At 50.6% G+C, this 12871-nt stretch overlaps 1 protein-coding gene across 1 annotated transcript in view; it reads right to left on the bottom strand.

Annotated features, from left to right (window-relative positions):
- FBXO42 (F-box protein 42) overlaps window positions 1-12871 on the bottom strand; it is a 35107-nt gene that overhangs the window by 15520 nt on the left and 6716 nt on the right. Inside the window, exon 4 of the mRNA XM_009320428.1 lies at window positions 7993-8127. Within this exon, the coding sequence (XP_009318703.1) occupies window positions 7993-8127 (135 nt within the window). The remainder of the gene's footprint in view (window positions 1-7992; window positions 8128-12871) is intronic.

Below are 12871 nucleotides of genomic sequence, written 5' to 3'. Positions count from 1 at the left end.
GTACACCGGTGCCGGAGAGAGGCGACGGCAGCAGCATCCCGGCATCCCTGCAGACAAGGTGAGGACCAGTCACTCCTTATTTTAATTGCCGACCAAGCTCTGCCCCCCACCCTCAAGCTGTAAGAGAGGAACCGAGTTATGGAGGGACTTAATGACCCTCTGCAGATATTGGGAGCGTTTGGAAACGCTACGGGAACCCGGCTTGGGTGCATCGATACGGATAACTTATTCAATGCCAGCTGGGGCAAGGGGCAGGCTGCAGCCAGGCATGATCAGGGGCAGGGAGGAATGGAGAAAGCCACGCAGCCAGATGGTTTTCAGACGTGGTGCTCAAAAATAGGAGGCACAGGTATTTTTCTTAACCCTGGTAGCGGTAGTCCACATCCATTTCCCATCACGCTGACCAGCTAAAGAGTTTCAGGGCTTTACTTCTGAAGCCTTTAAACAACCACTCTCTCCAAGCAGGTGCCTTTTTTTTTTTTTTCTTTCTTCTTGTAGGGAGCAGATTCCCAGGCAGAAAGCTTCCAAGAGCCGTACAGACCCCCGGGAAGAAGAGGGGAGTCCTCGGGCTTTTCCTGCCTGGTTTGGCGAAGGCATTTGCAGGATAGATCCTCGCAAACAGCAGATCGCACGCCCAATTTGCGTGCGTTTTCTACCTCTGCGTCCCTGGCGTAATTCACGCAACGCCGCTGGGTCAGTCGCGGCAGGGTGTCCATCCCGAGGGGCAAGAGCTACCCCGCACACAACAAGCGACGCTGGATGAGCGTCCTTCAGAAGACGACGGATCCAGACGCCGAAAAGCTTTCAGAGGTTAAATGCAAACAGCCAGAGAGGCCGCAAGAACGGAGGAGGACGGGGCCTGGCAAATCAAAGGGAGGGTAGATGCGTGTTGTAAACCTACACCCGCTCAGATTAAGCATCTAATCACCGCCGCAGAGCAATCCTATTGAACCCAAACAGCGACGGATTAATCTCCTGGAAACCAGCCCTCCATGCACAAGCAGTGCTTTTCCCAACAAGGTGTCACAGCTTTTGGAAAAAAAGCCTTCACCTGCTGATTTTTCATCTCTTGCCCTTGAAATATTTCACATTTAATAACACAAATTTCATTAGAGGCATTTTTCAAAACCACCCAAGTGAAGAAAAAAAAACAAATTAGCATCCTGTCTGCCTCACGCAGACTGAGGGACCGAAAGGCACCGAGAAACACCCGAGCTCCGCGGAGCCGCAGCTCAGGGCCTGCCAAACAAGCTCCGGGCTCGCTCTCTGGAAGGGCACTAACGAAGTTTAAACTGTACATTCAAGGACGTTGCTTCCTTTGGAGAGCAGGGCGTAGCTTGCCGTTTCCAAACACAGCAAACCCAGCTGCCTGCCCAGTCCCTGCGAGGTCGTGTTTTGCAATAGAAATGGTTTGAGGTTTGCACAGACACGGTTTTCACCCGGGAGCAGCAGACTACCGCCCCGCGTACCTGCAACGGGACGACCCCAACGTGCTTTGCAGCATCTCTATATGTACCGCCAGCTAGGTTTCTCTAGTTATCAGGATCATTCTTCAAAAGATGCAATTTGCCTTTTATTTCCACACTGCAGCTTAACGATTTAGGAAGGCTTCACCCTTCAGTGCTCCTCATCGCTCCCAGCCCGAGAGGAGAACACCAGGCTGGAGGATACGGCTGTCAAAGGCTACTACCACTTTGCTCCTCGTTACTCATCTCCTTGTAAACCTGTGAGCCCAAAGAGGGGAAAGAACTCAATATATTTAGTCGGAGAAAGCAATTCCAAGCAAACCCACGCTGCGACAGCGTCCGTCCCGAAGGACGGCATGAGCGAAGCCCAGAAACTCGTGTTTTTGCTTCAGAAGTGCAGAAATCAGCCAGATAAGCAAGCTCCGGTCAGGCAGCAGACTCACCAGAATTAAGGCAGAGTTTCCAACGGGGTCAAGTCACTCCGGGCTTGAGGGCTCAAAGAGCATTTTGATGGCGGTGGGAAAGTCAGGGATTTTTCGATGATAATGCGGAAAGTTTTAGTGAAGGCAGAAACATGCCCTGCTGCTACTGAACTCAAAGGGCAATGAGGAAGAAACAAACCACACCAGGAAAAGAGCCGAAAAAAAGCCTTCCTCTCATCCAGGCTGCATTCAATACCACGACAGCAGAAAGACACCGTACATATTGCGAGGGATTTCCATCCGTTTCATTAACCTGTTCTACTTTGAAGTATCAGACACCCGCAGCCAGTCGCTGCGGTCATAATTAGAGACGTTACTCCGTGCCAGGCAGCAGCTTTTCACTCCTTTTGATTCCCAGGAGGCCAGCAGCTACGACGTGGCTTCAGCGCGCTCAAGGTGATCCCAAGCTTTTAATAAAAAGTTAGGCGCGCCTTCAATTAAAAAGGGCCGTTCGACACCGCACCAAGTTCAGAAACACACGGGTACACACAGACCACTTTGCAGCCCTCCCCTCAAGGGCTGTAAGTAGAAACGAGTTGGGCTAAATTTTGAAAGTTTATTTTAAAAACCTGCTTTGCCTGGTTTCCTTCCTTACATACCATGGGAACATGTTTGTTTTGCTAAGAAACATCTTGCAAATGGCGTCTTGGGGACCGGCAGCAGTCCACAGACCGAGAAATGCTGCTCTAGAGAGGCTACGGGCACGGTCAGGTCAGGGTTTTGCAGGGTTTTTTTTTAATCCCCAAAGCAAGAGTGTGCCTTAGATCGCTCGCTACGTTACCGCAAGGCAAGTCACTCTGCAACGAGAACAGAAGAACTGCAATACGGGGTCAGAGCAGAGTATTTCAGTCACGAGTCTCAGCTGGTTACTGCTATTTAGAAAAAAGAAGATGCAAAACGCAACCAAGGACTGAACAATCTGCACGATCTCAGGAGACCTTCAGACACAGTGGGTTTTAAATCCAAATGCGAGGAGGTTTCCACTACTCTAACAACTGTTTACTCTTTAGAAACCACACCGATCCCCTTGGACTGCCCTGCAGCCACGGGTCCTGCGTGTTATTTACGCCGTGCATGAAGGTGCCGCAGCGATTTGCGGAGGCAGAGGGCTGGCTGTCTGCTGGCTCTGGGCTGCACGACCGCGTCCCTTCCCTGGGAAGCCCAGTCCTTCGCTGTGGGTCGCGTCTCCTTTCAGCTCCACAAACCTCACATCACCGAGGAGGCCCTGAACAAGGAAGCTCACCCTGGATCGGGACCAGCGTTATGAAACTTCACCAACTGTTTTGAAAACTTGCCGCTGTTTTCTAGGAGGAGATGATGATCAAAACAGGGTTGTGTGTTGTTTTTTTTTTTGCTCGGGGCAAGGTTTTCTCACAGCTTCATCAAGGGCAAACCGCTCTGCTCGCGCTCCACGACTAACGGGCAGGTTTCTGGCTCTCTCAGCCAAGAGAGCCTTCCACTGCTCGGGGACCACATCTGATACAACCACCTCGGGCAGGTGACAGCAGAGTCTCTCCTACCTCCTTTGGGCTGTTAGTTTTGTTGACACAACACCATCAAAGGCACCTTCCCCTCAGCTCACAAGGGGAAACCGGATCCTCAAATTCCAGCAGCTCCCACTCGAAGCACGTAGGGGACCTGGGGGAAGAACAGAGCCAAGAGGAACCGACGTGGGAGAGGTTTTTTTTGCACACTTACTGCGTCGCGTTAAGGCTACCCAGGAGGTTTTAAGTGCAAACTTCAGGCTGAACGTCTCTACTCATTTTTGGGCTAAAGCAGGGAGGATCAGCTGCTCTGATGTGGCTGCGTCTTGACGCCGTGAACACGGACAAAGAGGATCAGAGCATCTAACAAATGAGTTTTGCCTCCAAGCCTGTTTTTATCCTGAAATCCTGAGAAAGAGACGAAAAGCTTTCCCACCTCTCCAGCAAAAGCGAATGCAGCATAACTGCGGGGAGACAAAACCACCAGGAAACTAGTCCTGGGGAGTTTTACCCCCCCCCGCCCCCGGCGGAAGGGTGGACGTGGGGCCGGCCGCACGGCGAGCCTTTTCGCAGCAAACAGGAAAAGCGGAGCCGTGAGTCTCCTGAACTCCCCTGATATCAGAGCGGGCTATCGCAGCCCGGCAGCGGGAAAACACACTGCATCAAGGGGGGGCACCGGGGTCTTTCCAGCTCTCTTGCCTTCCCAGGTAGCTGTAGGGAAGATGGTAGCAAAAGCGGGGCAGCAGATGGGGTGTGGGGAAATCACACTTGGCTGACGATGATAAAGCAGAAACAACAGGGGGGATGCACAGACCTTGTAGGACTTCAGGTAGCATTCCTCTCCCTGCAAAGACCTGGTCTTTATATATTGTCATTCCTTACTTTGTAAGCACAGTAAAGGGCTCGGTTTTAAAAAGAAAAAGCTCTCCACCTCTGTCCCGTAAGCCCCTGGGAGCACAGGCAAAACTACTGGCATTTTTCTCTCCGATTTAAAGAAGGTATTTCCCAGTTTAGTGTACGGTCGTGGCAGCCAGAGGCCAAGTGCAGGGCTCCTGAGGAATAAACTAACAAATACAGGAAGGGAGAAAGTCTGCAGAAACACAGTCTGAAATAGCACAGGCAGGCCAGAAGGATAACTGCCTGGGGATATGCTCTCAATTCTGCCTATAAATTACCCCGCTGCAGCCTGAGGGTGACACGAACAGGAGAGACAGACAACGGTAAAGGGCCTGGGTCAGTGCCGATGGCCGAGGCAGCCTCTCCCAGGACCTGCCAGCAGTTTCCACTGCAAGAGATGGAAGGGATCTCATCAAGAGTGTTTCACAGACCCGCAAGGAAATAGGACAAACCTTCCCTGCCACCGGCACAGCAGATCCAGGGCCGAATCCTGGGTTAGCCAACTCCAGGCGTCAGCCACCCCACGCCAAAGCCCTCACCACGGGAACCCCTGCAGCTCCTGCATTACCCATTGCATTAAGTCCCGGAAGTCTCCGTTTCAAACGGGTTTTGGTTTCTTTCCTGGCTGTTTCAGCTGCACGAGAGCTCGTTTCTGGGGAGCACCAGAGGACTATCGCCGAAGTCATCCTGCCTGCGCCCTCGCTGCAAGAGCGGCGTGCTGCAGCTTGAGTTACAACAGAGGAGTCGAGACTAACCCTTGCCTCTAGCTGGATAAACAGACTCCAGCGTAAACCACCTCCAGTCCTCCATCAGGTTCTCCTCCGTACAGATAGGCTAAAAGTCAAAGAAGTGCCCAGATTAATTATGCAAATAAAGGCAAAGAAAGCATCCCCAACACAGGGAGAAAGGCACCTGCCTCCCAGGGACCACCTACCCTGGGATAACATTGCAGGCTTCCCACATAATACAGGCCATTAATTATCACTCCCCTCCTGCTCCAGCAAGACTTGTATGTGGGAGTGAAGGAGGCGGCAAGTAGCTCCAAAGCGGCCAGAAGAGCTTGAGGGAGAAGAGTTTAGAGTTTTTTGTTCACGTTCCTAAAATAGAGATCCTGCTGCCTTACCCTCCTTTGTAGAGCATTAAGCCCCACCAGTAAAAAGCGCTACATAAAAGCTAGGCATTAACTCTCTTGTTCTGCTCCAGCCTAATAAGTAGAAAGTCAATGCCATTGTTTTAGATCTAAGCAAAAAAATACTTTGAAACCTCAAAAATTAGGGTTTTTGGAAGCAATTATCTCCCTCCTCCTTCTCTGAGACTAAAGAAACATGGGCCAATTATTTCTTTGAAGGCTAAATATTTACTCCTAGATGAAGTGCAGCAGCTCAGGCTGGAGACGAATTATCCAGCTCTGATGTCATCTAATGCCTGCAAGGAAGAAAACCCAAACGAAAACAGGTATGAACAAACAACAACAAAAAAGGGTGTTTTCTCCTGGAAAAGCCCTTCAGAGAGGGGAACGGGATGAAGCCGTTTCAGCTCCCCTGAGCTGTGTCCAAGGCATTTAGCATGGCCCTGGCACCACGCTCCCGTTCCCTGCAGGCAGCCCTACCCAGGTCTCATTAGCCAAGATGCCCATGCTCAACGAGGGCACAAGTAGAGCACGATCAAACCCCTCCAAGCTAGGAACTGGCCTTATGGAAAAGCCACCGTCTTATTCCGGAGCAAGGCCCACCCTATAGAGTCCGTAGGGCCAGGTGTGGGAACTCCTCCTCAACCTCCACGAGCAAATTAGCCTGCACACACATCGAGCGTTAATCAATCAATGTCAGCTCTTCTTTAAATAACAAAAAAAAAAAAAATCCCTCCTGCCTTATTTAGGTCTGACTCCCGAGTTTCAAAGCGCTCTGCTTTTGCCCCCTCCAGTCACTATTCTTTCCCAGGCAGCGGGTGCCAACCCTCTGGTTAAGGGCACCAAGGAAAAAAAGAAGAAGAAAAAAAAAAAAAGCAGCTATGTGTAAGAAACCACCACCGGCACAAGCGCGGGGTGACTCATCTCCTCTGAAGACGGAGGAACAAGAGCGCTCTCTGTTCGGTGAGACTGCCTGAAGTTTCAGTTGCGATCCCATCTCGCTACACGCGCTCATGACAGCATCCAGAAATATTTCCTCGGGGGATCTTCCCATGGGACTTAACTCTGACACATATTCCCACAGGACTCGTTCTTTTAAAAGTGCTATTTGTTAGTAAGGCAGTGGGAATTTGACTTTGCGAAATACCAAGAGAGTGACTGAGCAGAGCTGGGTGCCGGCAGCTGGACTCGTGAACGCGACTGCGAGTCGTGCCCCGCATTCAATCCGACGGAAGAACTCGCTGGGCTGCAAGAATAGATGTCCTGGGTCAGAGCAGAGGTCTGCATCGCCCGGTATCCTGTTTATGCTACCCGTGGCCTCTTCTCCACCCCTGAGCAGAGGGAGAGCGCTACGGCAGGGAAGGAGGAAGAGCGAGAGACGGTTTCCACATACGTATAGGCTGTGGTTTGTTTTCTTCCTCCATTTTAAGCCCATGACTGCTTAATTCCCACCTGTAGGCACCATACAGTGGATGTGCAGACGCAAAAATCAAATTAAGAGTCGTGTAGACTGATATCCAGCGAGCGGTCATCAAGCGCCACGTTACACGTTAACATTTCAAAGTGACATCTGACCCATTCCCAGATAACACCAGTATGCAGAAACATCTGGATTTTGGAGGACTTCACGTAAGAAAAAAGGGTCAGAGAAGAAAATATGACTTTAAACAATAACTGAGTAATCCGCAATACTTAGAGCACGTGAAACAGGGTCAGAGGGAATCTGCACCCAAGCAGACAAGTCAGCGAGGAGCGCTTGGTGGATGCTGAGCTCCTTTTCTTCTTCCTATACTCTTCGTTAAATGTAAAGCTTCTGCTGAAATGTCTCTAGTTTAATACTGACTTCCCCCTGCTTCCTCCTTTTCCCTTTGTTCTTCCACCTCTTCATCAAAATGTAAAGCTTTTGCTGAAATAGCTAGCTTAATACTGACTACCCCCCGCAAGAGCTTCCCCCAATTCTTCTGCTTTTCTCAAAGTTATTTCAGTCAAATTCAGAAATATAAGGAAAACAAGCGCGCCGCGTGTGACATTCTGAGGCCAAAAAACCAGTGTGGGAAACCATTTGTGGCGTTTTTCCTGCCCTGCTCGGAGCGTGTGGACTGCAGGAATGTACCTGTTTTCCCACGCTCTCCCGGTTGCTGTGGGTAGCCCGCATGGGCATGTCTCCTCCACTCCTCAAAATACCTGAAGTGGCAGCTACCGAAGTTATTAAAAAAAAAAAATCTCAGCTATGGGACAACAACTCTTATCAACACGGGCTCTCGTGGCCGCAGGTAAGTGTCACTCATCCTGCGGGGCACGAACCAGCACCGAGCAGCTGCTCCAGACAAAGAGAAACAACCCGGCGCGGTGCTGCAGGCACGAGGATACGCGTAGTCTCCAGCAAAAAAAAAAAAAATAAAAGGATATAACCTGAAAACTGGGCAGATAATGATAAAACACGCGGGGGAAATACAGAATCAGACCAGCCAGCCCTGGGGACGAGGTAAGTTTTGATAAAGAGGTGGGGGAGTTGCATGTCTGCCACCTCTCACCTGATGCCAGGGGCCGGATCCACTCCTTGCTATTCAGGTCAAGTCTCCAGAGGTCGTTGAAGGCGGCGTTACAACTGCTCTGCGTGCAGCCACCGAACACGTACATCGACTGGTTAGCGTCATAGTAACACGCACCTAGGGGAAAAAGCAAACACGCAGGTTAGCCAATTCTCTGACCTTCGCGTTTTTGGGTGGAAAAAAAAAGATCATTTTCTCTTCCCCTGGGTTTCAGACAGGAGAAAAGCAGACAGGCTGCCCCGACTTCAATTAAACCGTGGGCCAGCTTAGGGATATCCCTGACCAGTGTAAACCTCCTGCAAGATCCTTCCGAGACGATTATCCCCTCAAGCAGAGCTGCTCCTGAAAGCGCAAAGCAAGCTGCCTTAGAAGCCTGCAGTTAATTAGATTAGTTACGATTAACGCACTCAGCACACTTACCTTCTCTAAGCTAGTTCATATGGTTTACAGGGTTACCAAATTAGACTAAGGAACTGGCCTGTGTACCTAGACCAGGTCGTTTACTCTCTTTTTCCAAATCTGACAGCATTTCACCCTATCTCATCAGAGAAAAGCACTACTGAAACACATCTTTATGCGAGCATTCCCTTTGCTCCTCACGGGATAGGATTAGGCAGCGAGATGGGGAATGGGGAGGGAACACACTTGACAACCCCTCAAAGATACCCAGGGAAATAAAGAGCTTTTGGCCTTAAACCAAACTTGGCAGCAAAAAAAAAATAAAAAAAAGCAAGTGTCTGCATTTGGCAGTTAGCGTCCCGTGGTACCACCTCTGACAAGAAGTAAATGAAACATAAGATAGAGCAGAGAGGACTTGCTCAGCTTATCTGCCTTGAAGGACGAGCAAGATTCAAACGTGTTCAGAAAGTTAAACCCCTGCAATTACAAAGAGGATTTCCCCAATTTCTGCATTTCCCTCCCCAAACGCAACGAGCCCCGCTGGCTTCGTACGACGACCCCTCGCCTTTCACGTTCTTGAGATCCCTGCAAGGCAGCGGCATCTCTTCCACGTCTCGCCCGACTCACGAGAAGGGGGACGAGTGCCCGATGGCAACGCTGGAAGAGCAAGCTCATCCTTCGGCAGCAGCTTTGATAGACAAACTCACGCCAGCTCCTAAGCTTGCCAGCCAAGGATCGAGGAGCGAAGGCGACTTCAGCTCCTGGGCGGGTCTGGGTGATCGGGCAGCAGGTTCTTCTGCACCCGCAGCCTCCGATCGGCCGGGTGCTGTCTGCTCTGCTGACCTGCACGCGATGGCAACCTGCTTGAAATTCAGTCCTCCCTTGACCTGACACAGCCTGAAAAAAATCTCAGTTCTTGGGTTTTGCGTAAAATTCTTCCCCCAGAGCTTTGGTAAAAAGTGTACAGTGTGGCTGGCAGGAAGGGCAAGCTCGTTTCTGAAGCCTTGATCTGCCTCCCGGGGTGTTGCTCTGTTCGTTACTGCATCTCCCAGGACATATTTAATGGTCTCCAGCCGCCAGGAATACATCAGCACACATACGGACGGTCCCGAAGCACTAAATCCTGCGTGCAGTCCCTTCGCACCAGCCAGGGGAGCGCTGGCACTCGTCTCAAAGAGAACTCGCTGCCCGAATCCCGCTCAGAACCAAAGCATCTCTCTGTAAAGCCCAACTTCATACACAAGTGCCCTCAAAAAAAGTCATAAAAGTCTAATATCAACCCTTTCAACATGAGCGAGGCCTCCCCAGCGATTCCTCGAGCATTTATTATCGAGTCTAGCGAGGGGAAAAACCACAATAAATCATATCCACGCACACATGTGCCAGTGCATAGTAGAAAGCCGCAGTGTTTTATGCTCTGGGAACACTGAAGGGTACCAGCCAGGGCTCGGAGGGAGCCAGGAGTCATCGCCCTCACGATGACAAGCGATATATTGCCCGACACGAAAAGCAAGAAGAAAAGTCCAAGTTCAGGCGGGCAGCCCATGGCGCAGGGCAGCATCTGGCCCTGGCTCTGAGACGGAGGTGAGAAGCACTCGTGATTATGCAGGAGCGCCTCCGCGGAGCATCCCCAGGTTGAGGACCGCGTGCCGTCGTAAATAACCAGCACAAGGGAAGCGACAAGATGAAGGATTAGCAGGGAAGTACAGCAGCTTTGGTAAAAAGCACCAATATTTATTCCGTGCCGAAGCAAAAGCGGAGGTAGACTCAGGGCAGGGGTGCGAGTTGCACCGTTCCTTCCCCCCCTCCCCATCACACGTCGTACACAGCTGTTCACCGGTTAAAAAATAAAAATAGATTCAGATGAGCTGACCTGACGGGACACGGGACTACTCTGGAGCTTTTACGGACATAAAGGCTTTTTTCTTTTTGAAACAGCAGCATAAAGGAAAAAACACCTGAAAAAAGGAGCATCTGGAGCGAAGGGCTGATAACCTACTTTTGGTAGCAAGAGAAAACGATTCAGAGCGAATCCCCACGAGAAGAAGTCCCTGCTTCCAGCTTCGCTCTAGACCAGTACAAGCCCGTCCCGGGTTTCCAATGATCCAACCCCACAGCCCTAATTTTGCAAGCTGGGGGTATGTATTTCCAGCGTGAAAGAGCTCTTTAACGCAGCCCACCCATACGTACGCCAGCGATATTCATCTCGCCACTCTGAATGAATGGCAACGCCATAAACCAGCGCATTCAAGCGCCCGCAGACAATACCGTGGCTCAGCGGGGGATGCAGTGACGCCCGGTGGCCTTTGCCGAGGGTCCCATTGTCTGACCTGGGGCTTGTCATGCAGATCCCCTATTGAAAAAGCCAGCAGCCCTCATGCCCTTGGCTTTTAGTGACAAGTCCAGGGCGCTTCGCTGACTGCACAGCGGGAACGGGGAAGCTGGAGACACGGGATGTGCTCGTAGGGTGAGACCACCCAGCTCTCCCCCCGTGTGCATCCACACGACGTCCTTACGTGCGACTGAACTGTCTTCATCTCAACCCACGTCTTTGCCAAACCCTGTGACACGCACCCACACGCCACATCGCTCCGGAGCTGGCTCTGGGGTGGAGGATATTTAAATAGTGGTGTAGTGGATTTACCTGGGATGGGATCGAGGAAGAAATAACCATTAAGAGCATTTTTATAGCTTTATCTACTCCTTAAGATTCAAGTCTATTATCATTTTTACATGGTAAGACCCCTTGTAGGCTGCAATGTCACCTCCACCCGAGAAGGCACCAGCCAGCGCTTCGTACCCTAAGTACGTGCAATTAAAACCTGGTGCAAAGCAATGCTGCGGTTTTTCTACTTAACCTTTCTTGAAAGGTTTAGTTTCCTTAGAAATCTAATCACTACCTAAACCATGACAGGTTGAGACCCTCCTACCTCCTCCCCAGGCCAAACCCTTGGCAAGCGTGGCTTTCACACAGCAGCACAGCTCATTTATTATTTTTGAGGGGAGGTGGCAGCATTCTTCTCCTCTATTTGGATTTAAAAACCAGGCCAGCCAGACAGGCACCATGACGTCCGCACGGCATGTATTTTAATCCTAGACCAAAATAATTTAAACCGTCCTTTCCTGCTTCTTCTTAGCAAGCCATTTAAAGCTTCTGAAGCAGAGGAAGACAGATCAGTTTGGGAAAAAAAAAGCAGCACAAGTGAAAACTCCAGCTTATACCAGCCTTGCAAAGGTGTAGAATAAATCAGGGGAGGAAGGTGCGAGTCCCTGGTGCCTTTAGCTCTTTTTTGGGTGGAAAACAAGCAGCTGGAGACCTCTGGATGGATTTTTTAGGTTGGTTTTGGTCGCTCCCTCCCCCCCCCCCCTTCCCCCCCCCCCCCCCCTTTAAAAATTCAGTGTGTCCCAGAGTTTTAGTATTGCAGAGACGGTATATCTTTGTAACTGGAAATGAAGAGAATAAATATTTCTGATGTCTGAAGACACTGATACCCAAACAGACCGCAAAGCCAGCTTGTTTTGAACACGTTCCTGTTTCCCCTCTGTGCTGCACAACAAAGCAGCAGAGACTTTCACGCGGAGCGCAAGATAACCGAAAAAAAGTTCAACTGGGAAGGGAAAACGGAATGCAAAACACACGCCCTTTGCAATAATTAAAGGGCATTGACTTTTTAAACTTCGAGTACATCAAATAAAGTAACCCATCCGAGTTCAAAGGTCATATTCCCCATCGGAGAGCTTGGCTATTGAAATCCCATTGCTACGCGGCCCTCAGCTCAAGACAGCACCGCAGCTTCGCGGCTAAAGGTCGACAGCCCTTGCTGTCGGCGTTCCCAGGAGGACCCTGCCAAGGCGATGCCGCAAGCGTCGCACGTTGAGCCGCTGGCACCGCTTTCCTCCGACGCGGGGCTGGGTTTTGGAGGCAACCTCTCCGCGCCCAACCGCGCCTGGCACGAGAGCCGGCAGGATGGCGGCGCCGAGGAGGCAGGGCTGCAGATGAAAGCGCCTGGTCCTGCTGGCAGGCGGAGATGTTTACACCAACTACGCCGCAAGTCGCGGCACGATAAAAATGCGCCAGACCTCAGAAAGCCCAGCTCTCCACGTTTTTGGATAAAAAATAAATAAATATCCCACATCTATCTCCTTATCCTCTAAAATACTATTTTCCTGCTCCTTGCAGTTGCAGGGACTCAGTGCATCCAAAAGGCAGTGATATATTGAGCAAAGCTGGGTGATATGAAGAGCCGTAGCTCCGGCAGAAAAGCAGCCCATCCTGTAAAACAAACAACATTCCAGCTTTTACCTCTCCCTTGCCTCTCAGGATAAACCCACGAAATTGCTTTAATTAGTCATCACATTGGTGCCATGCTCCCCCAGACTGCATGAAAGAAAAATAATCGGTATTTAAAATTAGTCACTCTTCCATCAAAGGATCAATATTTCTGGCACAACGGTCGGCATT

The sequence above is a fragment of the Pygoscelis adeliae genome, unplaced genomic scaffold (genome assembly GCF_000699105.1).
Source record: "Pygoscelis adeliae isolate BGI_AS28 unplaced genomic scaffold, ASM69910v1 Scaffold193, whole genome shotgun sequence".
NCBI lineage: Eukaryota > Metazoa > Chordata > Aves > Sphenisciformes > Spheniscidae > Pygoscelis > Pygoscelis adeliae.
This window is presented reverse-complemented; position numbering and strand designations above follow the sequence as displayed.